Source organism: Caretta caretta, chromosome 9 (genome assembly GCF_965140235.1).
Source record: "Caretta caretta isolate rCarCar2 chromosome 9, rCarCar1.hap1, whole genome shotgun sequence".
NCBI classification, from domain to species: domain Eukaryota; kingdom Metazoa; phylum Chordata; order Testudines; family Cheloniidae; genus Caretta; species Caretta caretta.
Window position 1 is genome coordinate 49,285,635 of NC_134214.1, and position 27,488 is coordinate 49,313,122.

Genomic DNA, 27,488 nt, shown 5'->3' on the forward strand with positions numbered 1-27,488 from the left:
CACACTTGGCAAAGGACTTCTTCGTGTCAGTGGCCATTACAAACTCAGGAGAAGGTTCGCTCTGCTTGCAGCTCAACGGTCGGAATAAAATGGAAGAGTTAAATGCTGAGCAGCTGTACTTGACCCAGAGGGGTGGCTTCCATTTCCTGGGACTTGATTGGCCAGTCTTGGGATAAAAAGCATAGAGGCCACCATCTCGTGGGAGTGTGGAATAGCATTGGTGGACTCTCACGTCCTGAGTCTGGGAGGCCCGGGCCTGAGCTATTTCCACATTGCAAAATGATGGCATTTGAACCCAAGACATTGCAGGGCCTGGGCTCAAACCCTTCACCTTTGTGGGGTCCTGAGCTTGGGCCCGGGCCCGGATCAGACAGAATTATGTGTTAGACAGGAAGGGGGTTTGGGCTTGAGCCTGAGTCTAAGCTTGGACTTACATTGCAGTACAGACATACCCTATGAATCAGGAGTTGGAAGCCACGGAGTTGCAGAGCAGGAGATGGGAGCAGTGCTAGGGAGGGGGTGGTGTGAGTGGAGATGGGGTTGGGGGAGGATGACTCTTAGATTGGTGGTTACATCCTCTAAATCTGCTGTGGTGTTCCTCAACAAGGAGACTTATTTTTGTAGTTAGATCTCCCACTCTCCTGCTGAGTAATTTGAGAATGTGGAGCATCAGGAACAAATCTCACTTCAGCATGTAAAACTTCACGCTGTATTTCCAGCATTCTGATTTCCTGTATTAGCTTGTGTTGTACACTGAGTGCTAGAAGCTTAACTCTGTAACAAGTTTTCAGCTAAATACACCCTATATCAGAGACAGTTGGAAAGGAAGAAGCCAATCAGAGTCAAACTCCTTACTTTATAATAAAATCTCTTCAGGTTCTCGCCTGTTTAATTTTCTCTCATTTATTCATGTGAAAAAATTGAAGGGAAAAAAATTTAGTAGCTTCTTCCAAAAGGGAAAAGACAGAGCAGCCATAGGTTAAGTCAGCTTAAAGGGCTTCTTAGCACAGCATTTTATTTGCATCCACACATTCTATCCCCTCATAGCACATACCTGTCTCCAATTCTTTTTTATCATTTTTAATAAATCACTTATTTGATGTTATCCCCTATAATGTGATTTATTTTTTTAGGTTCACAAGAACGCCAAGATAAACTACGAGATATCGGAATAGTAGATATCCTACACAAACTGAGTCAGTCATCAGATCCAAATCTTTGTGACAAGTAAGTATAAAAGAACCCCCAAAATAGAGATCAGAGGGAAATCTGTGCTTTTTTTAAAAAAATGCATCTTGTTTTGAAAGCATTTGGATTACAGAAAAATCCACGAGACAGTGCCTTTTTGTACATTTGTGTCTGACTTTCCCTTTACATTGATGAGTCCTGCCACATAGGAATAAAATATTATATTCATCTTATGTGAAGAATGGTTGCTAAGTAGGATTTATGACAAGTTCTAAGGCAGGACAGACACCAAGATGGTTATCAACTCATACGTTATCTCCCTCCTCAAAAACAGCAGTACACACTGACACATTAGCACTTTTCCAGTATGCCATGTTTTACTAAAAATTAAGGCAGTTTCAGTATCCTCAGCTAATTTTTTTTAATCTTGAATATAATTTATCCAGTCTTGCAGATTTAATGTGTAACTTTAGTAGTATGCAGTGTAGTTGTAGCCATGTCAGTCCCAGGATATTAGAGCGACAATATGGGGGTGAGGTAATATCTTTTATTGGACCAACTTCGGTTGGGTGAGAGAGACAAGCTTTTAACCTTACACAGAGCTCTTCTTTAGATCTGAGAAACGTACTCAGAGTGTTCCAGCTAAACACAAGGTGGAACATATTGTTTAGCATAAGTAGTTACATATTTCAAGGGATCATTTAAATACAGCCAATTCAAAGTTATACATCTAGGAACAAGGAATGCAGCCCATACCTACAGAATGGGGCATTGTATCCTGGAAAGCAGTGACCCTGAAAAGGCTCCGTGAGTTAGAGTGGACAGACAACTCAGTATGAGCTACTAGTGCAATCCTGGGGCAAAGAGGCCATCCATGTTGTCACATTCTGGGGTGCAATCCGGACCAGTGGATTAGATCTGGTTTAATGAGTGTTTGGCACTACTCATTGCTCATGTAGCATAAAAGAGTTTTCCTCCTAGCTGAAGAAAATAGCACAAATGGCATTAGGCTGTACTTTTGCTGAGAAACCTCAGGCTTTGCCATCTTAACGTATTAATAGTTTAGCCTTTTATTGCCACACTAACAGTTCCTCCCTCACATGCTAGCCTTGTGCACAGAATGTCATATTGGATAAATGTTAACCATAAATCTCCAGCGGGTGTTTATTTTTTTGAAGTCCAGATTCAATGGTTAATGGAATATTTGTGATTTCAGGGCGAAGACGGCACTCCAGCAGTATCTTGCATGATCAAGGACTAAGCGAATCTTTGGACACCCCTCGTGTGTTTAAGGACTAACAGGAAATAGCCTCAACTGATTCCTTATATTTGCACAAGTCACCTTGGGCTGCATTTCTCTCAGGTGCAGGGAGCTGCTTTGCAGAAACAGTTTAGGTGATCAGGTCTCCAATGCACTTGAACTTTCTTGAGGTAGTTCTTTACTCAGAGGACTGTTGTGGGGGGTTTTGTTTTTGTGTTTTTTCCTGAGCTACCTGGACTCTCTAATAGAACAATCAATCATCATTTTCTTTTGGGCCTACAATTTTCTGCTTTTGCTGCAGCCTGCGTGTGTGTTTGGGTGTATGTGTGAGTGTGATACCTCAGAATTTTGTTTTCCTTTTTTGTGTGAAAATCTTTTTCTACACATTTTCAAGGGTTAACCATTGTTTGCTGTATGAATACTTTAATGAATTATATACAGTTTGAATGAAATGTTATTTAAAAAAACACACTGTATCCCATAAAGTTTATTTTGAATTTTGAACAGATGAATGTTTTTAAGTAAAACATATGCATTTCTGAACCTAAGCTTAACTTATATTATACTTCCTTTTTGAAGAGAGAAATTGAGGAATACAGTAAACTCAAATAACAGCCAGCACATTTTGTGCTATGAAAAAAATCTAAGAGATAGCATTTTACTGCCACACAGTCAACAGATACTGATGTCATTTTCAGCTCAGTAGAATGGGACAAAAGGATTGTTTGGGGTTTCTTTACATTTTTAGAAGACAAGGGTGGACTCTCACTCTCACCAATTCTATAACTGTTGTGTTGATCTTCTGCCAAAAAGAAATAGGTGGATGTAATATCATCACTGGCTTGGAGGAGTGAGCCTATTGCTGTGAAATCCAAGATCTTGCTGAGATTATTGCTGAAAGATTGGCTTGTCTCAGTGATAAGGAACTCCAGCTGACTGTGACACCAAGATACATCAAACAGGTAGCACACTGCAAGACTTGTACTTTCAAGATACCAAGAGAACCTGGCAAGTTATGGCTTAAGGGACTTGTTTGGTCATACCTGTACCTCCAGATTCAGTTCACTGCTTTATAAAATACTTCTCCATAATATTAGCTGAATAGGTTAGATTGCAGGAGAATGGACACATTATTAGAAAATTATCTCCATTGACATTGCTATAGTAATACCAATATATATATATATATATATACACACACACTGACATATCCAGGAATTCATATACATGGATAATAGCCCAGATTTTACTGCATTTAAAGGATCAGATTATTAAAACCTGGCCTTTGTCTGTGTGCCTACAATTTGTGGGCACTTAAAATTGTGGCTTCAGTTATTTGTAGAAACAGCATTTACCTTCCTCATTGCAGTCAGATACTTGGACAACTAAATGGCTGAAATTATGCCTGTAATTAAATTGTGAAATACTGTGTCTGCAAGAATTCACATCCACTCAATTGTGGGCACAGAAAGGGAAAACCATTTAAGATTATGCTGAAAATCAGACCCTACATTATTACTGAATTCAGCTTCAGGAGTTAAATGTGCATAGAAAGAAGTGAGTGCAGCAAGAAGCTGTTCCAGACTGCAATTCAGGGTTATTACTTTCCTCCTGCAGTACATTTACCAACTGCTTCCTGGTTTTCAGTTTAGGAAATAGCGTTAATAGAGTCAAAATCACCTCACACTATGTCTACTTAGCACTAAAGGGCAAACTAAAGAATTCAACTCTACCTTAAAAAACTCCTTTTGCAGTTTGAGCTTCAGGTCAAGAGGACAGGACTGTAAGTCCACTAACCAATTGTCAAAAATGTAATCTCAAACCTTTATCCTTTATTTCTAGGCAGTGTCAGATTATAATTGCCTTACTTTTCTGAGTAGTCCTATTAATTTAAAGGAAACTACTTGTGTGAGCAAAAGGCGATCACACTTTGGCCCAGAGTTTGAATGTTATGTATTGGAGAACTGTTTCCATTTGGTTGCAAAGGAAAATATAATTTTATATAAGTTTAATGTAATTGTTTTCCCACTCTGAAAATCATATAAAAGTGAGCACCTAACACTTTTTTCCAATGTGGACATGGCAATAAGTTAGTGGCCATTTCTTATTATTGCTACAAGTCTCTTGGTAAAGGGTCTGCACAGAGAGGCAAGTATGAATATGTGAGAACCTGATAATTGTCTAGTATCTCAGAAATAAAAGCCTTATTTAAAAAGTAAAGTGAACCATAGTTTTGGTAGCACTGAGAAAACACTTCCTTGGTTAAACTTTATTTACACATGGGGCTAAATTTTCAAAATAGCCTGAGCTTGAACTCTAAATTTACACTCCTGATATTTTGTGCGCTCATTTTCATGTGCTCAAGTTTTTGCATGCCCCCCTACTCATATCTGCAAATCTGAGTTTGTGTTCAAAAGATTGGGTGACTAAAATTGTACACAAAAGTGTGCAAATTTAGGTGTGCATGTTTAGAGACTTTTTTAAAAAATGTGGCCCTAAATGTACCAGAAAACTTAAAAATGATGCTCAGACAATCTGGATACTGCATGGGGGGAAAAAGTCAACATTTTCCATAATATCAAGCTGATAGGTCAAATGTCCAATGAAATAACATTTTTACACTTAGTTAAGCTTTTGTGAATAATTTTTGATGTTGCTGTAGGTATGTAAAGAAAACATAAATACTGTAAATAAATAAAAAGTACTTTACTTTGCTTCTACTGAACTTTATGAAGAAAATATGTATTTAAAATCTTGACTCAATGTTTTCTGCTCTACAGACTTTAAGATTTTAGTTCGAGATTTATACAACACAGAGAGGACAACAGAATATAATCCTGTGTACAAGTTAGCCAAACCCTACTGGTTTTACTCGAGTAAGGCGTCCCCATAAGACAAGGGATTCCTTGCAAGAGTAAGACAAGCAGGATTTGTTCCATTATGGGTTTTCTTCTGCCTTTAATACTGCATCACACTTTTTTTTCTGGGTCTCCCCTTCATATTTGTCCCTGATTCCAATCATGTATTTATATGATGATAATGAATTAAGCCAGGTGAGCAACTCAGTAAATCATGGAAATTGTTTTATTTGATTTGTGGCCCTTTTCTGTTTTCCACAAATATTTTATGTCCTGATCTTTCAGCTCCATCCACCTGGCTGGTCATTGCACCTGTGTGAAGTGCCACTGAAGTTAGTGTGGCTGTGGGTGGAACAGATATCAAGACACATTGGTGGGGGTGGAGGTGGAGGAGTGGGGTCCTTGCAAACACATTCACGAGCGGAATTGTTTGTAAATCACCATGAATTTTAAGCATATATTAGAGAATATTTGCAGAAATCAAATTTTGAACTTTTAAGTTGGGTGTTTGTATCCAAATCTGATTGTTACACTTTACCTGTCAGGGAACAGAAACAATGTAATGTGACACATCTGTCCAATCAAAGCTAACCAATATGCCTTACATCATAAATACAGTATCCAGTGTTGTAGCCATGTCAGTCCCATGATATTAGAGAGACATGGTGGGTGAGCTACATTCCCTCTAAGGTGCACGGCTGTGCAGAAGGCCACAAAGGGCCACACAGGCGTGCACACTGCACTCAGGGGTATGGGGTAAGGTGAGGGGTGTTGATGGGGGAGCTTGGGGTGTGCAGGGCTGCAGCAACTCTCCCAGCCCTGGGGCTGTATCACAGCGGGGCCACACACACACAAACACACCCGCAGGGCCCGCCTCTCCCCAGCCCTGGAGCTGCTGGGGGGAGTCCTCTCTCCCTGTCGCAGCCCTGGGCAGCCTGAATCCCAAACCTCTCAGCCCCACCCCAGAGCCCGCATCCCAGCCAGAGCGCACACCAACCCTAGCCCTGAGCCCCGTCCCACACCCCAAACCCCTCATCCCCAGACACACCCCAAAGCCCACACTCCAACCAGAGCCCTCACACACACACCCCTGCACCCCAACCTCTGCCCCAGCCCTGATCCCCATCTCACATTCCAAACCTCTTGGCCTCACCCTCCCACATCACCTCCATATTAGTGCACATAACAAAATTAATTCCGCACATGAATGGGAAAAATTAGAGGGAACATTGTGGGTGAGGTAATATCTTTTATTGGACCAAGTTCAGTTGCTGAGCTAAATAAACTTTCAAGCTACACAGAGCTCTTCAGGTCTGTGAAAGGTACTCAGAGTGTCACTGTTAAATACAAAATCAAACAGATAGTTTAGCATAAGCAGTTAGCACATATTCTAAGGCGCTATATAAGGTTAAGTGGCCCACTAATACCCCTAGTCATAGGATAAAAACAGGGGTTAGGGGGTTACAGATTGTTGTAATAAGCTATAAATCCAGTGTCTAGCAAAGACATTGTAAATACTGAATAATCACAGTGAGTTGCTCCTGAACTACCAATTTGCAGAATATCCAGTTTGAATAACAAATTCAGAGAAAACATGGGCACATATGACTTGCCAGACTACATCAGACCTGGGACCTCTGTAGTCCAGTACCCTTCTAACAGTGCAGGACTAACTCCTTCAGAGGAAAGTGCAAGAAATCATGAACTGGGCAATTATGTATAATCTGTTCATAGGGGAAGTTCCTTCCTATCCCTCTACAGATGGAGGTGGTGGTTTAGCCCTTTTCCAAAACTTGTACCTGTTTTTCAATGCTTACAATTCTAAATCTAGATAGTCTCCATCCATGTAAATTTGAAATCCTTTTTTATCCTACTACACTCTTGGTCTCAGTGACACCTTGTGGCAATGAATTCCATTGCCATTCCATCATAAACTGCCTGTGGTCAATTTGCAAACATGCTGACTTCCCTGAATAAATAACTCTGTGTCTGATTCACTCTAGAAATGAGTTTGGGTATCTCAGTTCAAATCACAGTGGACAAGTGACACCATCACCCTAGTCTCATGGACTGCTGACACTGTAGGTGTTGGTGCCAACATAGAACCCAAGGACATGACTATAACAGACTTCCTCTTTCTTTCTCTCTCTCTTATTTAGATTGCTTGTGATGTTGGGAGTAGATGGGTTTCTTGTTGTTCTCCCCCCTCCCCTTTTTAAAAATGGCCACACTCCTCCCACTAGCATTAAAACCAGGCTGCTTTAGACAGCTTGGACTGGCTTACATAATTACAGGAAATTTTCCTGGCCTTTTTAGGCCCCAAAGACTCCTCCACGCACCAAGGTAGAGGCCCAGTGCCCAACAGAACTTAGATTCCAAAGCCAAAAGGGACCACTGTGATTACATCTGGCAGGCCCCAGCTGGACACGGTGGTGTATGGGGGGGGGGGAGATTGAAGAGGGGGGCATGTATGGGACATTGGGGTGTGTGGGGCAGGAGGCATGTGGGGTTGGGGGTATGTAGGGGAAGGTGGGGGTATGTGGTGTGGGGCGAATAAGTGTATGTAGGAGAAATTGGGGGGGGGGGGTACGGGCTGTCACGGAGTGCGGACTCTGGAGAAGTTGGTGGGGGTGGGACAGGCTGTGGGAAGGGGCGGGTCTCCCGAGTCACTTGTGCATTGGTTCAATCACCAGGGAGACCGTTGCCGGGAAACGCGGTGTCCGAGGCCCCGCGAGTTTGTGCTGCTGCAGGTACCGGCGGGGAGGGGGCGGGAGCTGGGTCCCTTGTTCGGCTCCATGGACCTGGGATAGAGCTGCCCCTAGAGCTGCCCTCGAGTATCCCGGCTCGGCCCCCGGGCCCCCTCTACCTAGAGCCCCCGGTAGCCCCCCTCCCCGGTAGCCCCGGCTTGGCCCCCCCGCCCCCTACAGTCCCCTGGTAACCCGGTCCCCCGTCCACTAGAACCCCCCCCACCCCAGGTACCCCCGGTCCTCCCCCCGGTAGAGCCTCCCTCCCCGGTATCCCCGGCTCAGCCCCCTGCCCCCTAGAGCTCCCAACCCTAGGTATAGTACCCCCTGCCCCCTAGAAGTTAGAAACCCCTGGTCATCTGCCCCCCCCCCATAGAGCCCTCCTCCCGTCCCCTAGAGGCCCCCTTCCCCGGTATCACTGGCTCAGCCCCCTGCCCCCTAGAGTCCCCTGGTAACCCAGTCACCCTGCCCCCCACAGCCCCCACCACCACCCTAGGTACCCTAGTAACCCACCCCACCCTGTAAAGTCCCCCTCCCCGATATTCCTGACTCGGCCCCCTGTCCCCTAGTGACCTAGTTCCCTCTGCCCCCTACAGTCCCCTAGTAACCCAGTCCCCCGTCCCCTAGAGCCCCCCCACCCCAGGTACCCCCGGCCCCCCGCTCCCTAGAGCCCTCTGGTAACCTGGTCCTCCCACCCCTAGAGCCTCCCTCTCTGGTATCCCCGGCTTGGTCCCCTGCCCCCTAGAGCTCCCTGGTAACCTGGCCCTCCCACCTCCCCAGAGCCCTCCTTCCCAGTATTCCTGGCTTGACCCCTCGCTCCCTAGTGACCTAGCCCCCCCTGCCCTCTAGAGCCCCCCACTCCAGGTCCCCTGCTCCCTAGTAGCCTACCCCCCACCTCCTAGAGCCCCCCCAGACCTGGTACTCCACCCCCTAAGGCATGGTCACACACACCCCGGCCGCGCTGTGTTAGCTAGGATGTGGGAGGCCCTGTGCCCTTGCTCCCCGCCACTGCATTAGATAGGATGCGGAGGCCTGTACCCTCACCGTCCCGCATTAGGGTGTGGGGCCCTGTGCTCTTGCCACCCCCTACCTCACTTTGTTAAGAACTAACTGATTTGTTGAGTAGCAAAACTTGGGAGCAAGAAAGTGAGAAGCGAGGGGCCTTTCCTTCTTTCCCACCCAGACACAGTCACACCTTTGGCCACTGCACACCCCTGCTGATTGCATTCTGAGCCAACACCAGCTCAAGTCAGTTCAATGAGACCTTAGGGGCTGGGTGAGCGGGACAAGTGCTGCCCCAATGTAAAAAAAGTCATTCGGGGCTCCATCACAGGTAGGGCAATCCCTCGGGATGAGGTCACACACTGCCTGTGGGGTCTGAGCTGCGTCCTTTTGTCAGTGCTATCCGGTCTTGATCTGGGAGCAGGGTGCTCCATCACTTGGTGCCATCTCTCTCCTTTCTCCCAGGGCCAGGCACAGATTTTCCTCTTCACTCGCTGATGAGGCAGCCTAGGTGATTCCTGATGGTTTGAGGAAATATTTTGCATGCACTTGGTGGTGTTTGGGACATTGGAGTAGAACATGTTTCTCTGTCTCAATCTCTGCTCTGTCCCCTTGGCTGCAAAGTTGCTGGTCTCTGCTTTGGACTTCCCAGGCTCACCTCCAGCATGTGGTCACTGATTCTGTACCTAAGTGCGAGAGTTGGCTGTCATTTTGCACAAGGTCACTCCAGCGAGGTCTCTGCTGGTGAGAGTTCTGTACAGGGAGCTGTCCCAGTCGTCTTTGTTCCTGATTTGATCTGTTCTTTCCAGTGCCTCATGGATTGGTGCTGCAGGGGCTGGGCTGACATCTTGAGCTCCTCTGCTGGTTGGAGGCGGGAACTGTTGAACAGGGAGCAATGATGTGTAGGGATGGATATTTTCATTTGGATTTAGTTTTTGACTCTCTTTTACTTTGTGCAGAATGGAGCATTTGCTACTTTGACTGAGGTGACACCAGAAGTTGAATGTGCTTAGTCTTTATGTTGATGAGCAGGGGGAACCAGCCCAGTGGTGCTCAGTAGCCACAGAGGACTTGCAGAGCTGGGGTTTTATTCCAGTAACCATAGGGCAGGGGTCCTCAAACTTCATTGTACTGTGACTCCCTTCTGACAACAAAAATTACTTCACAACCCCAAGAGAGGGGACCAAAGTCTGAGCCTGCCCAAGCCCCACTTCCCTGGGTAGGGGGCCAAAGTCTGAGTCCCACCACTCCGGGCAGGAGGGCCAAACCTGAAACTCAAAGGCTTCAGCCCTAGGCAGGGGGCCTGAAACTTGAGTCCTGCCACCCATGGCTGAAGCCCTCGGGGTTTGGCTTTGGCCCTGGGTAGGATGGTGGGGCTTGGGCTTCAGCCCTGGGCCCCAGCAAGTCTAAGCCAGCCCTGGTGACCCCATTCAAAGGGGTCAGGACCCACAGTTTGAGAACCGCTGCCATAGGGTGTTGTTGAAGTCAGGCCCTAGATTTCACTCCTGTGTAGTAGAATGGGTTGGATTCTGATGCCAGATATGTAATAAAATTTTACTCTGTTCTGGTTGCTTCTGGGCTTTTCCTGAAATGTCCTGATGTTTGTACCAAGCTGCGCTGCAGGTCCACATTAAGCAGCAGGTTTCTAGAAAGTGTCAGTTTCTCCACAGACCAGCGTAGGTGACAGCGTGGTCAGTCATCAGCACACAGAGGCACTTTATCTCTGAGTTATTTTGTAGGAGACTCAGATTCTGGGGATGGTTCCAGTGGGGCTGGTGAGCCAGATTGAAGAAGGCCATGCTGTTACATTCCTTTCTTATTCCCCATTCTTGCTTAAAGGTCTCTTTTCCTGTTTATTTTTATTCTGTATTTGATGGATTGGTAATGAGGCCAAATGTTTTCCCTCCAATTTCATGTTGCAGCAATTTAAATTTCAGTCCTGGGTGCCAGATTGTCACACTGTTTTGAAACCTATGAATCAGGCAAATATTGCTCTGCTTTTTGTTGTTCACATATTTGTAAATGAGAACCTGTTTGGTAAAGATGTGGTTGGCAGTTCATTTCTCAGGGAGGAAAACAATTTGACTTTCACAGATTATGTTATGGCTACTAGGTACAAACACACCCAGTTTCTCAAACTCTCCTTCTGACACACAGCCTTATTGCCAAGCACATAGTGTGCACAAGGCCCCTCGTTTCCCACAGCTGTGCACGTATCTCAGCTGGTCATACATGATAGTGCTGCTCACCAGAGATTCATTCATTCTAAAGCCATGTCTACACTTACAAGCTTACAGCAGCACAACTGTACCAATACGGCTGGGCTGTTGTAAGATCGCTCAGGTAGCTGCGTTAAGCCGATGGGAAAGAGCTCTCCCGTTGACATAATAAAACCAGCTCAATGAACGGTAGTAGCTGTGTCACTGGGAGAGCGTCTCTTGCCAACATAGTGCTGTGTAGGCAAGTGCTTATGCCAGCAAAATTTATGTCACCAAGGGGGTGTTTTTTCACACACCTGAGCAACAAAAGTTTTGCAGACGTAAGTGCTAGTGTAGACATGGCCTAAGGTCAGAAGGGACCATTGTGATCATCTAGATTGACCTCAAGTACAGCACAGACCAAAGAGCTTTCCTACACTAATTCCTAGAGCAGATCTTTTAGAAAAACACCCAATCTTGATTTAAACATTGCCAGTGATGGAGAATCCACCATCCTTGGTAAGTTGTTCCAATGGTTAATTGCTCCCATTCTTAAAAATTTACACCTATTTTCAGTCTCTCTGCTAGACTGAAGAGCCCATTATCAAATATTTGTTCTGATGTAGATACTTATAAACTGTGATCAAGTCATCCATTAACCATCTCTTTGTTAAGCTAAATAAACTGAGCTTCCTCAGTCTGTCAGGCTTGTTCTACACTACAATTTATGTTGGTATAACTGCATTGCTCAGGGGTGTGGAAAATCCACATTCCTGAGCAACGTAGCTATACCAACCTAACCCCCAGTGTAGACAATGCTATATCAATGGGAGGACTCCCATCGACATAGGTAGTATCTTCATGAAGTGCTTCAACGGCACATCTGCACTGGTATAGCTGCCTTGCTGCAGTGCTCTAAGGATGTTTTCTAATCCTTTAATCATTCTCTGAACCCTCTTCAATTTATCAACATCTTCCATGAATTGTGGACACTAGAATTGGACACAGTATTCCAGAAGTGGTCACACAAGTGCCAAATATAAAGGTAAAGTAACTTCCCTACTCCTACTCCAGATTCCCCTGTTTATGTATCCCAGAATTTCATTAGCCTTTCGGGCCTTAGTGTTGTACTGGAAGCTCATGTTCAGCAGATTATCCTCTATGACCCTCAAATCTTTTCCAGAGTCACAGCTTCCCAGGATAGAATCCCCCATCCTGTAAGTATGGCCTGCATTCTTTGTTCCTCGATGTACACATTTGCATTTACATTTAGCTATATTAAAATGTATGCCATTACCAAGTGATCCAAATCATTCTGTATCAGTGACCTGTCCTCTTTGTAATTTACCACTTCCCCAGTGTTTGTATCATCTGCAAACTTTATCAGTGATTACTTTGTTTTCTTTCAAGTCGTTGATAAAAATATTAAATACCATAGGGCCAAGAACTGGTCTGTGGGACTCCACTAGAAACATTCCCATTTGATGCTGATTATCCCTTTACAATTACATTTTGAGAACTATCAGTTAGTCAGTTTTTAATCTATTTAATAGGTCATGTTAATTTTATATAGTTCTAGATTTTTAATCAAAATGTCGTGAAGTATCCAGTCAAACACCTTACAGATATCTAAGTATATTACATCAACGCTATTATTTTTATCAACCAGACTTGTAATCTCATCAAAAAAAAGATAGCTAGTTAGTTTGACAGGATCTATTTTCTATAAACTCATGTTGATTTGCATTAATTATATTACTGTCTATGATAAGGCTCTCAGTAGCCAGGGAGCCTAGTAGCTAGATCTTTGGTTAGGGGGGCTGTAAGGGGACTTGACCCGCTCCTTCTCCCTCAGGTCTTGGCCCAGCGTCCTGTGTCGCTCAACCCCTAAACAGGGGAGATGGATTTTTCTCCCAGCCGTGAGGGGGTGTGCAGGGCTTGTTTTCCTGGTCTTACTTGCTCCTTATGCAAGTCCTTTTAGTTTGGGGTGTGGCCCTGCTACTCCAATTGCCCCACAGTTGGGGCTTATCTGTAGGTTCCCCTTGGCAGGGGGTGATTTACTTGCCTCTAGTGGCTGCCTTGGTAGGCAGGTTGCTGGTCTGTGCCTTCAGGCAGGCATACAGAGAGCTCCTGCCTCTTCACCAGTCAGCCCCTGGCTGAGCCAGGCTCCCTTCTTTTCTCCCCCCTCCAGGCCTGGCATTGGCTGCAGGTATAACGGGGCAGGGCTACCTGAACCCACAGGTGTTCCTTAACCCCTGCTGTGCCTGGCTGCAGTATCTCTGCTCCTTCACGCATCCCCCACCTCATGACCCCCTTTGGGTTCTTCCCGCCCTCCAACTGCTCTCCACCATCCCGTGAAAAGAAGTTTGCATTCAGATGGGCTTTCCCGGCCTGGTGCTGGATGCAGAAGGAGAAGAGCTGGTGGGAAAGGTACCACCTCATGACTCGAGGATTTGTGTCCTTCATGGCATGGAGCCAGCGAAGGGGGGGCATGGTCAGTAATGAGGGTGAAGTGCGTGTCCAGAAGATAATAACAGAGTGAATCCATGGCCCAGTTTACCACCAGGGCTTCTTTCTCAATTACAGAATAGGTCTTCTCTCGCGGGAATAGCTTCCAGTTAATATATAAGATGGGGTGTTCATCACCCCCAACTACCTGCGATAAAACAGCTCCTAGGCCCATGTCTGAGGTGTCTGTTTGTAACAAAAACTCCTTGGCGAAGTCAGGGCTGTACAAGATGGGTTCCTGAGAGAGCCGGGCCTTCAGAGTTTGAAACATCTCCTCGCAGGCTCTGGTCCTTTTAAGACTCTCTTTTTTGAGGAGATTGGACAGGGGGGCCACAATGGAGGAGAACCCTGGGATAAAGTGGTGGTAATACCCGGCTAGTCCCAGGACTCGACGTACATACTTCTCTGAGGACAGCGTGGGGCACAGCTGGAGGGCCTGAACTTTGCTAACCAAGAGTCAGATCAAGCCCTTTTCCAATGTGTACCCGGGGTAGGTGGTCTCATTCTTCCCAAAGTGACATTTGACGGGGTTTGCTGCCAGGCCGGCCTCCTGGAGGGACTGCAGGACCGAAGTCATATGTTTCAAATGGTGTTGCCAGTCGCAACTATAAATTACCATGTTGTTGAGGTATGCAGCTGCATACCTGCTATGGGGGCTGAGAATTCGGTCCATTAGCAGCTGAAATGTGGCCGGAGCCCCACGCAAACAGAAGGGCATGGTCTGGAAACTGAAAAAGCCCACAAGGGGTGGAGAAAGCGTTTTTTCCCCTGGAGTCGGGTGTGAGAGGGATCTGCCAATAGCCCTTCGTTAAGTCTAAAGTGGTGATGTATTCTGCCTTTCCCAGCCAGTCAAGCAGTTCATCAACCCGTGGCATCGAACTTGGATACTGCATTGAGCTTACGGAAGTCGATGCAAAAGCGGGGGCTTCCTTCAGGCTTAGGGACCAGTACCACAGGATTCTTCCAGTCACTAGACGACTCCTCGGTCACCCCCCAATGCTAACATCGAGCGGAGTTCTTCTTTCATGGTGTCTCTAAGTTTCTGGGGGAGGTGCCAGGGGTTTTCTCTGACTTTAATGCCTGGGTCTGTCTGAATATGATGAGTTATCAGGTGAGTCTGCCCTGGTCAGGTTGAGAAAACGGAAGAGAAGGTGGTGATCAGTTTTTGCACCTGACCTCTCTGCTCTGGGGTAAGATTGTCCTCAATCTTGACCATCCCTGAAGTTGAGGCCTTCATGGCCTGTGGGCCCAGTTCAGGCTCTGGTGAGTAAGGCACTATTAGTAAGCCTTCCTGGGCTTTCCACAGTTTTAACAGGTTCACGTGGTAGATTTGTTGTACCTTACATTTATCTGGTTGCTTGATTTCATAGTTCACCTGCCCTACACATCGGATCACCTCAGACAGTCCTTGCGGGCCAGGAGCTTTACTTCTTGGGTATCCTGGGTATGTGGGAGGTTCTCCCTGGCAAACGAGCCCAGGGCCTCAAGCCTCTCCCTCAGGTATAAAACATACTGTACCATGTTGTTAGCTCGGGACGGTTGCTCTTCCCACATTTCTCGCACAAGGTCTAAAATCCCCCGGGTTTCCCTCACATATAAAAGTTCAAATGGTGAGAAGCCAGTGGAAGACTGGGGTACTTCCCAGACTGAACAAGAGAGGCAGGAGCAGCTGGTCCCAATGCCAGACATCCATCAGGACGAACCTTTGGAGCATTGTTTTCAGGGTTTAGTTAAAGCGCTCTACCAGACCGTCCGTTTGGGTTTAGTATACAGATGTTCTTAAGGTCTTGATTTTGAATAACTGGCAGAGCTGCTTGATCATCTAGGACATAAAGTTTGTCTCTTGATCTGTCAAGATTTCCCGCGGCACCCCGACTCGGGCGAAGATGTTCATAAGTTCTGTAGCCACCCCCTTGGCAGTCATGGAGTTTGAAGAGACAAAGAATTTGCTGATATTTGTCCCACTCTTGGCCTGTATGCTTTTCTTATATCCAGTTGATTGCTGCATGCTGTCTAATGTCAGTTGTGCCATCATGACCAACAGTGAATCCATGCTGGCACAAAGTACAAAAGACTTTACCAGAATCACCGTTGACAGGTTTTACCCAGTTGTATATTTCTTCCCATTGACATTTGTATCTATAGTCTTTTCATTTTTTTCTGTTTAGGTCCAGACCGTCTCAAGTTCCCACTGTGTATAACTAGGCAGACAGGCTGCTGCATCTGGACCCAATGGAGCTTTCTCCAGGCGGGTGGCTCCATCCCGAGATACAGAGTTGCAGAAACTGAGCTTGGAGATGAGTTGGGGTATTCACCCACTCTCCTGGTGAAATTCCAGTGTATAGAATTACATTTGGTCCCCCCTCAATCCACCTCCCTCCCTGCAGTTCCTATTGGATAACAATATTCCTGTTCACATCCTGTCCTAAGTTGTGTGGCATTGCTGCTGAACAATTGTTATGTTCCACAGAGTTGGCTGCATTTTGGAGGCAAGCAAAGTACTTCCTGGGACAAGCCCCACTGTGGCCAATGAGAGTTTTGGCTGAGTGAGGGATGCAGAAATCAGACTGGAGTTTGGAAGGAAGCTTGGCCTCCTATGGAATAGGAGGCACTGGGCATAAGTGGGATTTAGGAAAGGAAAAGGATGGGCAGAGACACTGATGTGTGTGGTGAAGAAGCAGGGCTCGTCTGTAGTGAATATAAAGAGGATTCTGTATTGGGGCTGCTGGACACAGACAGAGCCTGTGGTTCCATCTGGCTCTCTAGCTCCCAGCCATGTCACTGCACTGGGGCTCCCTGGTCTGGTCAGTCATGGAAGGGACTGCACTGGGCATGTGTGAGAGCCACCCACAGTGTGCCTGGGTGCTGTATTTCACTGTAGTGAGGGGAAGGAGTACTTGTGGCACCTTAGAGACTAACAAATTTATTTGAGCATAAGCTTTCGTGAGCTACAGCTCACTTCATCGGAGGCATGCAGTGGAAAATACAGTGGGGAGATTTATATGCACGGAGAACATGAAACAATGGGTTTTACCATACACACTATAACAAGAGTGATCAGGTAAGGTGAGCTATTACCAGCAGGAGAGCAGGGTGGGGTTGGGGTGGGAAAAACCTTTTGTAGTGATAATCAAGGTGGGCCATTTCCAGCAGTTGACAAGAACGTCTGAGGAACAGTGGGGGGTGGGGGAGGATTAAACATGGGGAAATAGTTTTACTTTGTGTAATGACCCATCCACTCCCAGTCTCTATTCAAGCCTAAGTTAATTGTATCCAGTTTGCAAATTAATTCCTATTCAGCAGTTTCTTGTTGGAGTCTGTTTCTGAAGTTTTTTTGTTGAAGAATTGCCACTTTTAGGTCTGTAATCGAGTGGCCAAAGAGATTGAAGTGTTCTCTGACTGGTTTTTGAATGTTATAATCCTTGACGTCTGATTTGTGTCCATTTATTCTTTTACGTAGAGACTGTCCAGTTTGGCCAATGTACATGGCAGAGGGGCATTGCTGGCACATGATGGCATATATCACATTGGTAGATGTGCAGGTGAACGAGCCTCTGATAGTGTGGCTGATGTGATTAGACCCTATGATGGTGTCCCCTGAATAGATATGTGGACACAGTTGGCAACGGGCTTCTGTACATCTCCTACTCATAGGTTCAGTCCCTGGCCTTCAGTCTTTTGCCCTCCTCAAGAAGCAGCCAGGCTCCCCTGGAGGTGAGCAGCAGGAGGAGAGTCACGGGTCATTCGCTTTCAGGACCAGCTGCCTTCTCCTTGGGATGGAGCAGGATCTTCCAGCCTCACAGGGGTTGGAGAACAAGAAGTTTACTGTGAGGAGCAGGTTTTCTCACCCCATTTTAAAATGACTCTGCCACTTTAGCCTTTCCTGTGTTCACCAGGACTGCAATACTGTCTGCAGAGAGGCAAGAGCAGGCAGAGAGGAGCGAGCAGAGGCTATGGACTTCGGGGGAAAGAGGCAGCGCAGAAGCGGGGTCTTGGGGGAAGAGCGGAGCGAGGGTGGGGGCTCAGGGAAGAGGGGTGGTGTGAGGGCAGGGCCTCAGTACTCAGGGGAATCCCGCTTCCCATGGATGTCTGACCCCGCATGCCCTCCAGCAGACCCCTCGGCCTGGTCTGGCCCCTCACCCATCTCTAAGAGCGACACTTTTGGCTCAGAGTCTCAAGCACTGCAACCTGAACCCAGTGCTGAGCCACTCCCAATGGAACCTGCAGCCTCAGGGCTTATCTATACTACCTGCCAGATTTGTGGGCAGTGATTGATCAAGTGGGGGTTGATTTATCGCGTCTAGACTAGACGCGATAAATCGACCGCCGAGTGCTCTCCCATCGACTCCAGTACTCCACCGGAGCGAGAGGCGCAGGTGGAGTTGACGGGGGAGCATCTGCAGTCGACTCACCGTGGTGAAGACACTGTGGTGAGTAGATCTAAGTACATCAACTTCCAGCTACGTTATTCACGTAGCTGAAGTTGCATGATTTAGATCAATCCCCCCCACAGTGTAGACCAGGCCTAAGCCAGGCAACCATTGAGGCATCACACAGGACCTGGTCCAGCGTTCATCAGAGCAGCCCCCAACCCAGCCAAACAGAACACAGACTCCCAGCCCCTGCAGAGAGGCCCCCATTTCCCCACATGCCCCCCACCCCTCCCCCACATCCTGATACCTACCATCACGGAGGAAGAGCTGCTGGTCTCACTCAGATTTCTATAGATGGGCAGGGAGTGCAAACTTGAGTGGTGATGTAACCTAACACATGGGGTTGCAATGCCACTCAAATTTGGCCTGACTACCCCTCTGAAGAAATTTGGCCTAGCTGCCCGTCTGGCAAATTTGAGTGGCATTGCACATTTTGAACCATGGGGTTGCAACTTGCAACCACATGGTTGAAGTTCAGGATAAAAGGCATTCTGTACTGATATAGTATGGGAGAGTAAGCCCTGGTCTACACTAGGACTTTAGGTCGAATTTAGCAGCGTTAAATCGATTTAAACCTGCACCCGTCCACACAATGAAGCCCTTTATTTCGACTTAAAGGGCTCTTAAAATCGATTTCCTTACTCCACCCCTGACAAGTGGATTAGCGCTTAAATTGACGTTGCCGGCTCGAATTTGGGGTACTGTGGACACAATTCGATGGTATTGGCCTCCGGGAGCTATCCCAGAGTGCTCCATTCTGACCACTCTGGACAGCGCTCTCAACTCAGATGCACTGGCCAGGTAGACAGGAAAAGAACCGCGAACTTTTGAATCTCATTTCCTGTTTGGCCAGTGTGGCAAGCTGCAGGTGACCATGCAGAGCTCATCAGCAGAGGTGACCATGATGGAGTCCCAGAATCGCAAAAGAGCTCCAGCATGGACCGAACGGGAGGTACGGGATCTGATCGCTGTTTGGGGAGAGGAATCCGTGCTATCAGAACTCCGTTCCAGTTTTCGAAATGCCAAAACCTTTGTGAAAATCTCCCAGGGCATGAAGGACAGAGGCCATAACAGGGACCCGAAGCAGTGCCGCGTGAAACTGAAGGAGCTGAGGCAAGCCTACCAGAAAACCAGAGAGGCGAACAGCCGCTCTGGGTCAGAGCCCCAAACATGCCGCTTCTATGATGAGCTGCATGCCATTTTAGGGGGTTCAGCCACCACTACCCCAGCCGTGTTGTTTGACTCCTTCAATGGAGATGGAGGCAATACGGAAGTAGGTTTTGGGGACAAGGAAGATGATGATGAGGAGGTTGTAGATAGCTCACAGCAAGCAAGCGGAGAAACCGGTTTTCCCGACAGCCAGGAACTGTTTCTCACCCTAGACCTGGAGCCAGTACCCCCCGAACCCACCCAAGGCTGCCTCCTGGACTCAGCAGGCGGAGAAGGGACCTCTGGTGAGTGTACCTTTTAAAATGCTATACATGGTTTAAAAGCAAGCATGTGAAAGGATTACTTTGCCCTGGCATTTGCGGTTCTGCCTTTGCAAAAGGTTTCTGGGGAGGGCAGCCTTATTTCGTCCTTCATGGTAGGACACTTTACCACTCCAGGCCAGCAACACGTACTGGGGAATCACTGTAGAACAAAGCATTGCAGTGTATGTTTGCTGGCATTCAACCAAAATCCGTTCACGCGGTGGGAGGAGGCAAAATGCGACCTTGTAACGAAAGCACATGTGCTATGTATGTAATGTTAACAGCAAGGTTTACCCTGAAAGAGTGTAGCGACTGTTTTATAAAATGTGTCTTTTTAAATACCGCTGTCCCTTTTTTTTTCTCCACCAGCTGCATGTGTTTCAATGATCACAGGATCTTCTCCTTCCCAGAGGCTAGTGAAGCTTAGAAAGAAAAAAAAACGCACTCGCGATGAAATGTTCTCCGAGCTCATGCTGTCCTCCCACACTGACAGAGCACAGACGAATGCGTGGAGGCAAATAATGTCAGAGTGCAGGAAAGCACAAAATGACCGGGAGGAGAGGTGGAGGGCTGAAGAGAGTAAGTGGCGGGCTGAAGACAGGGCTGAAGCTCAAAGGTGGCGGCAGCGTGATGAGAGGAGGCAGGATTCAATGCTGAGGCTGCTGCAGGACCAAACCAGTATGCTCCAGTGTATGGTTGAGCTGCAGCAAAGGCAGCTGGAGCACAGACTGCCACTGCAGCCCCTCTGTAACCAACCGCCCTCCTCCCCAAGTTCCATAGCCTCCACACCCAGACGCCCAAGAACGCGGTGGGGGGGCCTCCGGCCAACCAGCCACTCCACCACAGAGGATTGCCCAAAAAAAAGAAGGCTGTCATTCAATAAATTTTAAAGTTGTAAACTTTTAAAGTGCTGTGCTTAAAGTGCTGTGTGGCATTTTCCTTCCCTCCTCCACCACCCCTCCTGGGATACCTTGGTAGTCATCCCCCTATTTGTGTGATGAATGAATAACGAATGCATGAATGTGAAGCAACAATGACTTTATTGGCTCTGCAAGCAATGATTAAAGGGAGGAGGGGAGGGTGATTAGCTTACAGGGAAGTAGAGTGAACCAAGGGGCGGGGGGGGTTCATCAAGGAGAAACAAACAGAACTTTCACACCGTAGCCTGGCCAGTCATGAAACTGTTTTTCAAAGCTTCTCTGATGCGTACCGCGCCCTCCTGTGCTCTTCTAACCGCCCTGGTGTCTGGCTGCGCGTAACCAGCAGCCAGGCGATTTGCCTCAACCTCCCACCCCGCCATAAACGTCTCCCCCTTACTCTCACAGATATTGTGGAGCACACAGCAAGCAGTAATAACAGTGGGAATATTGGTTTCGCTGAGGTCTAAGCGAGTCAGTAAACTGCGCCAGCGCGCCTTTAAACGTCCAAATGCACATTCTACCACCATTCTGCACTTGCTCAGCCTGTAGTTGAACAGCTCCTGACCACTGTCCAGGCTGCCTGTGTATGGCTTCATGAGCCATGGCATTAAGGGGTAGGCTGGGTCCCCAAGGATACATATAGGCATTTCAACATCCCCAACAGTTATTTTCTGGTCTGGGAATAAAGTCCCTTCCTGCAGCTTTTGAAACAGACCAGAGTTCCTGAAGATGCGAGCATCATGCACCTTTCCCGGCCATCCCACGTTGATGTTGGTGAAACGTCCCTTGTGATCCACCAGAGCTTGCAGCACTATCGAAAAGTACCCCTTGCGGTTTATGTACTCGGCGGCTTGGTGCTCCGGTGCCAAGATAGGGATATGGGTTCCGTCTATAGCCCCACCACAGTTAGGGAATCCCATTGCAGCAAAGCCATCCACTATGACCTGCACATTTCCCAGGGTCACTACCCTTGATATCAGCAGATCTTTGATTGCGTGGGCTACTTGCATCACAGCAGCCCCCACAGTAGATTTGCCCACTCCAAATTGATTCCCAACTGACCGGTAGCTGTCTGGCGTTGCAAGCTTCCACAGGGCTATCGCCACTCGCTTCTCAACTGTGAGGGCTGCTCTCATCTTGGTATTCATGCGCTTCAGGGCAGGGGAAAGCAAGTCACAAAGTTCCATGAAAGTGCCCTTACGCATGCGAAAGTTTCGTAGCCACTGGGAATCGTCCCAGACCTGCAACACTATGCGGTCCCACCAGTCTGTGCTTGTTTCCCGAGCCCAGAATCGGCGTTCCACAGCATGAACCTGCCCCATTAGCACCATGATGCATGCATTGTCAGGGCCCATGCTTTCAGAGAAATCTGTGTCCATGTCCTGATCACTCACGGGACCGCGCTGACGTCGCCTCCTCGCCCGGTATCGCGTTGCCATGTTCTGGTGCTGCATATACTGCTGGATAATGCGTGTGGTGGTTAATGTGCTCCTAATTGCCAAAGTGAGCTGAGCGGGCTCCATGCTTGCCGTGGTATGGCGTCCGCACAGAAAAAAGGCGCGGAACGATTGTCTGCCGTTGCTCTGACGGAGGGAGGGGCGACTGATGACACGGCTTACAGGGTTGGCTTCAGGGAGCTAAAATCAACAAAGGGGGTGCCTGTACATCAAGGAGTATTTCAGGCAGGACTGCACGGAGGGTTCCAATAAGAAATGGTGCACCTAAGTTATCGTTGTTATTGGAACAAGGAGGTTAGCCTGGCCTCTGATTGATACATGGCTAGATTTACCTCGCTGCACCTTCTCTGTGAGTGACTGCAGTGTGACCTAGAGGAATGAGTCCCCTAGACAGGGGAGAAGGCAAATGAGTACAAAACAAATCTGGTCTATTTCTTGTTTTGACCCACTCCATCTATCTTTTACATCTTTGGCTGGCAGCAGACGGTGCAGAAGGACTGCATGCCATCCACATCTCATGGCTGCTCGGCAGAAGATGGTACAGTACGACTGCTAGCCATCCCCATCTCTTGCCTGCCTGGCAGAAGATGGTGCAATACGACTGCTAGCAATCCTCATCTCTTGCCTGCCTGGCAGAAGATGGTACAGTACGACTGCTAGCAGTCCGTATCGCCTGCCCGCTCACCATAAGACGGTTCAATAGGACTGACTGCAGGACTAAAGAGAATGACCTGGTCAAGTCACTCCAAATTTAGTCCCTGCGCCCATGTCTGCCCAGGCGCTCCCAGCCGACGCGGCCAGGAGCACCTCGGACACGATGAGGACGACTACCAATCGTATTGCACCGTCTGCTGCCAGAAGGCAAGGGGTTGCTGCTACTGTGCAGCAAAGCCGTACCGCGTCTGCCAGCACCCAGGAGACATAGGGTGACGGTTACCTGAGCGGGCTCCATGCTTGCTGTGGTATGGCGTCTGCACAGGTAACTCAGGAAAAAAGGCGCGAAATGATTGTCTGCCCTTGCTTTCACGGAGGGAGGGAGGGAACGGGGGCCTGACGACACGTACCCAGAACCACCCGCGACAATGTTTTAGCCCCATCAGAGTGCTCCATTGTGACTGCTCTGGACAGCACTCTCAGATGCCCGATTGTTTGCCATTGCTCTGACGCTGGGAGGGGCGCTTACAGGGTTGGCTTCAGGGAGCTAAAATCAACAAAGGGGGTGGCTTTACATCAAGGAGTATTTCAGGCAGGACTTCACGGAGGGTTCCAATAAGAAATGGTGCACCTAAGTTATTGGCCTTATTGGAGCAAGAAGGTTAGCCTGGCCTCTGATTGATACATGGCTAGATTTACCTCGCTGCACCTTCTCTGTAAGTGACTGCAGTGTGATCTAGAAGAATGAGTCCCCTAGACAGGGGAGGGGGGGAAGCAAATGAGTACAAAACAAATCTGGTCTATTTCTTGTTTTGACCCACTCCATCTATCTTTTACATCTTTGGCTGGCAGCAGACGGTGCAGAAGGACTGCATGCCATCCACATCTCATGGCTGCTCGGCAGAAGATGGTACAGTACGACTGCTAGCAGTCCGTATCGCCTGCCCGCTCATCATAAGACGGTTCAATAGGACTGACTGCAGGACTAAAGAGAATGACCTGGTCAAGTCACTCCAAATTTAGTCCCTGTGCCCATGTCTGCCCAGGCGCTCCTGATCGACCTCACAGAGGCGACCAGGAGCACCTCAGACATGACGATGACGGCTACCAGTCGTACTGTACCGTCTGCTGCCACAAGGCAAGGGGTTGCTGCTACTGTGTAGCAATGCCGTACCGCGTCTGCCAGCACCCAGAAGACATAGGGTGACGGTTACCTGAGCGGGCTCCATGCTTGCCATGGTATGGCGTCTGCACAGGTAACTCAGGAAAAAAGGCGCGAAACGATTGTCTGCCCTTGCTTTCACGGGGGGAGGGAGGGAACGGGGGGCTGACGATATGTACCCAGAACCACCCGCGACAATGTTTTAGCCCCATCAGACATTGGGATCTCAACCCAGAATTCCAATGGGCAGCGGAGACTGCGGGAACTGTGGGATAGCTACCCACAGTGCAACGCTCCAGAAGTCGACGCTTGCCTCGGTACTGTGGAAGCGCTCCGCCGAGTTAATGCACTTAATGCACTTAGAGCATTTTCTGTGGGGACACACACACTCGAATTTATAAAACCGATTTCTAAAAAACCGACTTCTATAAATTCGACCTTATTCCGTAGTGTAGACATACCCTAATTTCTTTTTAAACTAAGGAATGTCCCTTATAATGGCCTGTTGATAACCCTACCCAGAAGGTTCCTTGTCACTGGCTCTGTTGTGAGTGTGGCTATAGTCTGCATATGGAATGATGGGATTTCATGTTTGTTGTCTTATCCATTGAACTCACTCAGTTCACAAGTGTGTGATAGGGAGCTCTGGCTTTAAGGCAGGATTCAGGCCCAGCATCCGCCTGTTTCTGGTGCTGCCCAGGACCAAGGCTGGGATTTGTAGTCCAAAGGGACTATGGGAACTGTAGGCCTCTCAGCAAGGACTCCTGGGAATGGAGGTGTGATGTTTGGGGATCCCCAGACCAGTAACGGGTTCTGTCCAGTAATGAAGGATGCCTTTGTGCTGTGTAGCTTTGATTCAGAGCCCTGAACCAGTAGCCCCAGCCCACAAGCACAAGGTCTCACCCTGGCTTCTATCAGCCTAGTTGCCCTTTGCAGGCTTGTGTTATGGGGCTAAAAATTGCAGCATAGACATGGAGCCCAGGCTCTAAAACCTGGCAAGGGGGGAGTTCTCAGAGCCTGACCTCCAGCCTAAGCCTGAATGTCTACACTGCTATTTTTAGCCCATTATGCAAACCTCAGTCAGTTGACCCAGGTTCTAAGATGCTGCTGCGAGGATTTTTTTGCAGTGTAGATGTGTGTCCTTTATCACCATGTAAAGGCACATGAATTGGGACTGAGGAATTCCAGGGGATGGGGACTGTATTAGGGTATGGGATAGGAAAGTACAAGGAGTCAGAGGAAGGTGGGGTGCAGGTAGTAGATTGGGGAACTGCAGGGAAAGGCACGGGGGACAGGAGACAGATGGGGGGTGCAGGGAATGATGAGGCCAGGAGGCAGTTTGGGGGGGGGCAGGGAAAGGTGGGGTCAGGAGGCAGATGAGAGTGCAGGGGAAAGCAGGTGTATGTATGTATGTAAGTAGTTACAGTTGGATTTTAACCCTGAGATGAGGGCACACAAATTGAGGGCAAGCGACTTCCCCCACATGGTAAAAAAAATAAATCAGTAGACAGGCGACAAGCAAGGCAATTGGGTGATATTCAGTCTCATGGGTCTTTGTGCTAGTCTCATGATTTCTGGGGTCTAACTCTTGATTTTTGAAGATTTGGGCTGATGATCCTGGGCTGGGAAAGGAGAATGCCCAGCAGGCCAGTTAGTTTATTTGAGGGGATTCTTGTGGGTCCTTTGTGAGTGAAGGCTGTCAGGCTGTCTGGAGAAAGAAAAGGAGGACTTGTGGCACCTTAGAGACTAACAAATTTATTTGAGCATAAGCTTTCGTGAGCTACAGCTCACTGCATAAATTTGTTAGTCTCTAAGGTGCCACAAGTCCTCCTTTTCTTTTTGCGGATACAGACTAACACGGCTGCTACTCTAAAGGCTGTCTGGAGTGGCTCATGAACTTGAGTGCCAATCTCAGGGCAGACTGCTACAGGGCACAAACCCCAAACTAGTTGTGAGTGCTATACTTAGATTTCACCAATTAAGTATCAAGTGTGAACTCCTCAAGCACTATAACAGCCTTAACAATAGAGTCACAGATAGTCTCATTGGGCACTCTGGTCTATCTGGCCACCCACGCAAACTTGTCTTTGTGATAGATGGCCCCTTACCCCCAAAATCACCAGAATATTCAGCTTACTCCCAGTCCCAAAGCACCAATCACTTACCCCAGGTCAATTGTACCTCAGCACCTAAGACAATGCTTGTAGCCAATCCTATAATAAACTAGCTAAAGATCTAAGAAAAATAAATGATCATTATTTACAAGGTTAAAGCAGGTAAAAATACACACACCAATGAGTTACCATCTTAGCTTCCAAAAAGTAGTGGAAGCTGCTAATGTGCAATCTTTCTATGTCCTTTAGGGCTAACCCAGGCTAAACAGCTGGGGATCCCTTGCTTATGCTTAGAAGTCTTGCCCTCTCCCTGAAATCCAAGCAGCACAGGGATATCAATTTCTTCTTGACAGGGATTTTTATTCCCATCCCCCAGAGCTGAAACTGATGGGATGAGTGTTTGTGCAGGTCTCATCTTCAGGGGCGGGGAGGAGGGGGAGGGGGAGAAAGCAATCAACAAAGTCTTTTGTCCCTGATGTTCTACAATGGCTTGTCTGGCACCTATGGGCCTTCTTTTGTTGGAGAGGAGATGACACCTTTTGTAGTAAACTAGTATTTCACACTTGGTAATGCATCTCTCCTGACTGTGGGGGTTTACAGTTTCAGAGAAACAGTTTTTATAGTTACAGAACAAATATTACCTTATAACATGGAGTACAGACATTATAAGAAAGATTAATACATACAGCATCCTACAAGCATTTAATTAAGACTAAAGACATTCTTATAAATCTAATACCTGTTTTAACAATGTTAACCCACAGGTGAGCCAAAATGGTTTCCAGCTATGCATCTCTCAATGTACAGTGAGACCTAGGGTCCTTGGCATGAGCTGACACTTGGTCTGCTAGCATCACAAAGGCATTGAAGCATGGCTAGTGGGAGTTGTGTGTGTGTGTGTCTTTCCATCCCACACCGCTCCCTTTGCTGGAGAAGTATTTTGGTCTACACCATTTCCAGCACCTGGTGAGGCAGACAGGGTAGGAGGGAGCAGGCACAAGGGGTCTCTGGAGAGAACAAATCCAGACAGCCCAGAGTGGGGAACCATGCATGAAGAGCTACATCCTTTAGATGATGTATAGGCTCAGAGGCAAGAGTCACAGCACTGTTGCTTTCTGATGGCATGTCCTGGTGGGCTCCCTAGAGAAGGTGACTTACTGGTGTCTGGGCACCCTCCCCCTCCGCTGGCTGATTGGCTGGGATGCAGCAGTACCTGGAGGATAGAGAGCAGGAGCGGTGGAAGCTCCCTAAAAGTGTGTGTGTGGGGGGGCCACTGGTGCCCAAACTGTGGCCCTGCTCCCTGTGCTGCCCTTTCCCTCCAAAGCCCTGCTCTTGCGCCACCCCTTCTCCCTGAGCCCTTGCCCTCATGCCACCTCCTCCTGCAAGGCCCCGTTCCTGCACCAACTCTTCCCCCCCAAGACCATGCCCTCTTCTCGCTCCTCTCTGCCTGCTCGCTCCTCTACACCCCCTCCCCTTGTCACTCAACCTCCCACTTTTAAAAGTGATGGGGCCATGGT

At 47.8% G+C, this 27,488-nt stretch overlaps 2 protein-coding genes across 11 annotated transcripts in view; both read left to right on the plus strand.

Annotated features, from left to right (window-relative positions):
• Window positions 1–5,169, plus strand: part of ARMC8 (armadillo repeat containing 8) — a 184,486-nt gene extending 179,317 nt beyond the window's left edge. For all 10 annotated transcript variants that reach the window (XM_048862922.2, XM_048862926.2, XM_048862928.2 and 7 more), the window contains 2 exons: window positions 1,134–1,227; window positions 2,405–5,169. In XM_048862922.2, coding sequence (XP_048718879.1) covers window positions 1,134–1,227; window positions 2,405–2,438 — 128 coding nt within the window. In that variant the 3' untranslated portion in view covers window positions 2,439–5,169. The remainder of the gene's footprint in view (window positions 1–1,133; window positions 1,228–2,404) is intronic.
• A 2,812-nt stretch (window positions 5,170–7,981) lies between these two features.
• NME9 (NME/NM23 family member 9) overlaps window positions 7,982–27,488 on the plus strand; it is a 43,300-nt gene continuing 23,793 nt past the window's right edge. Inside the window, exon 1 of the mRNA XM_048864860.2 lies at window positions 7,982–8,057. The gene's annotated coding sequence lies outside the window, so the exon portion shown is untranslated. The remainder of the gene's footprint in view (window positions 8,058–27,488) is intronic.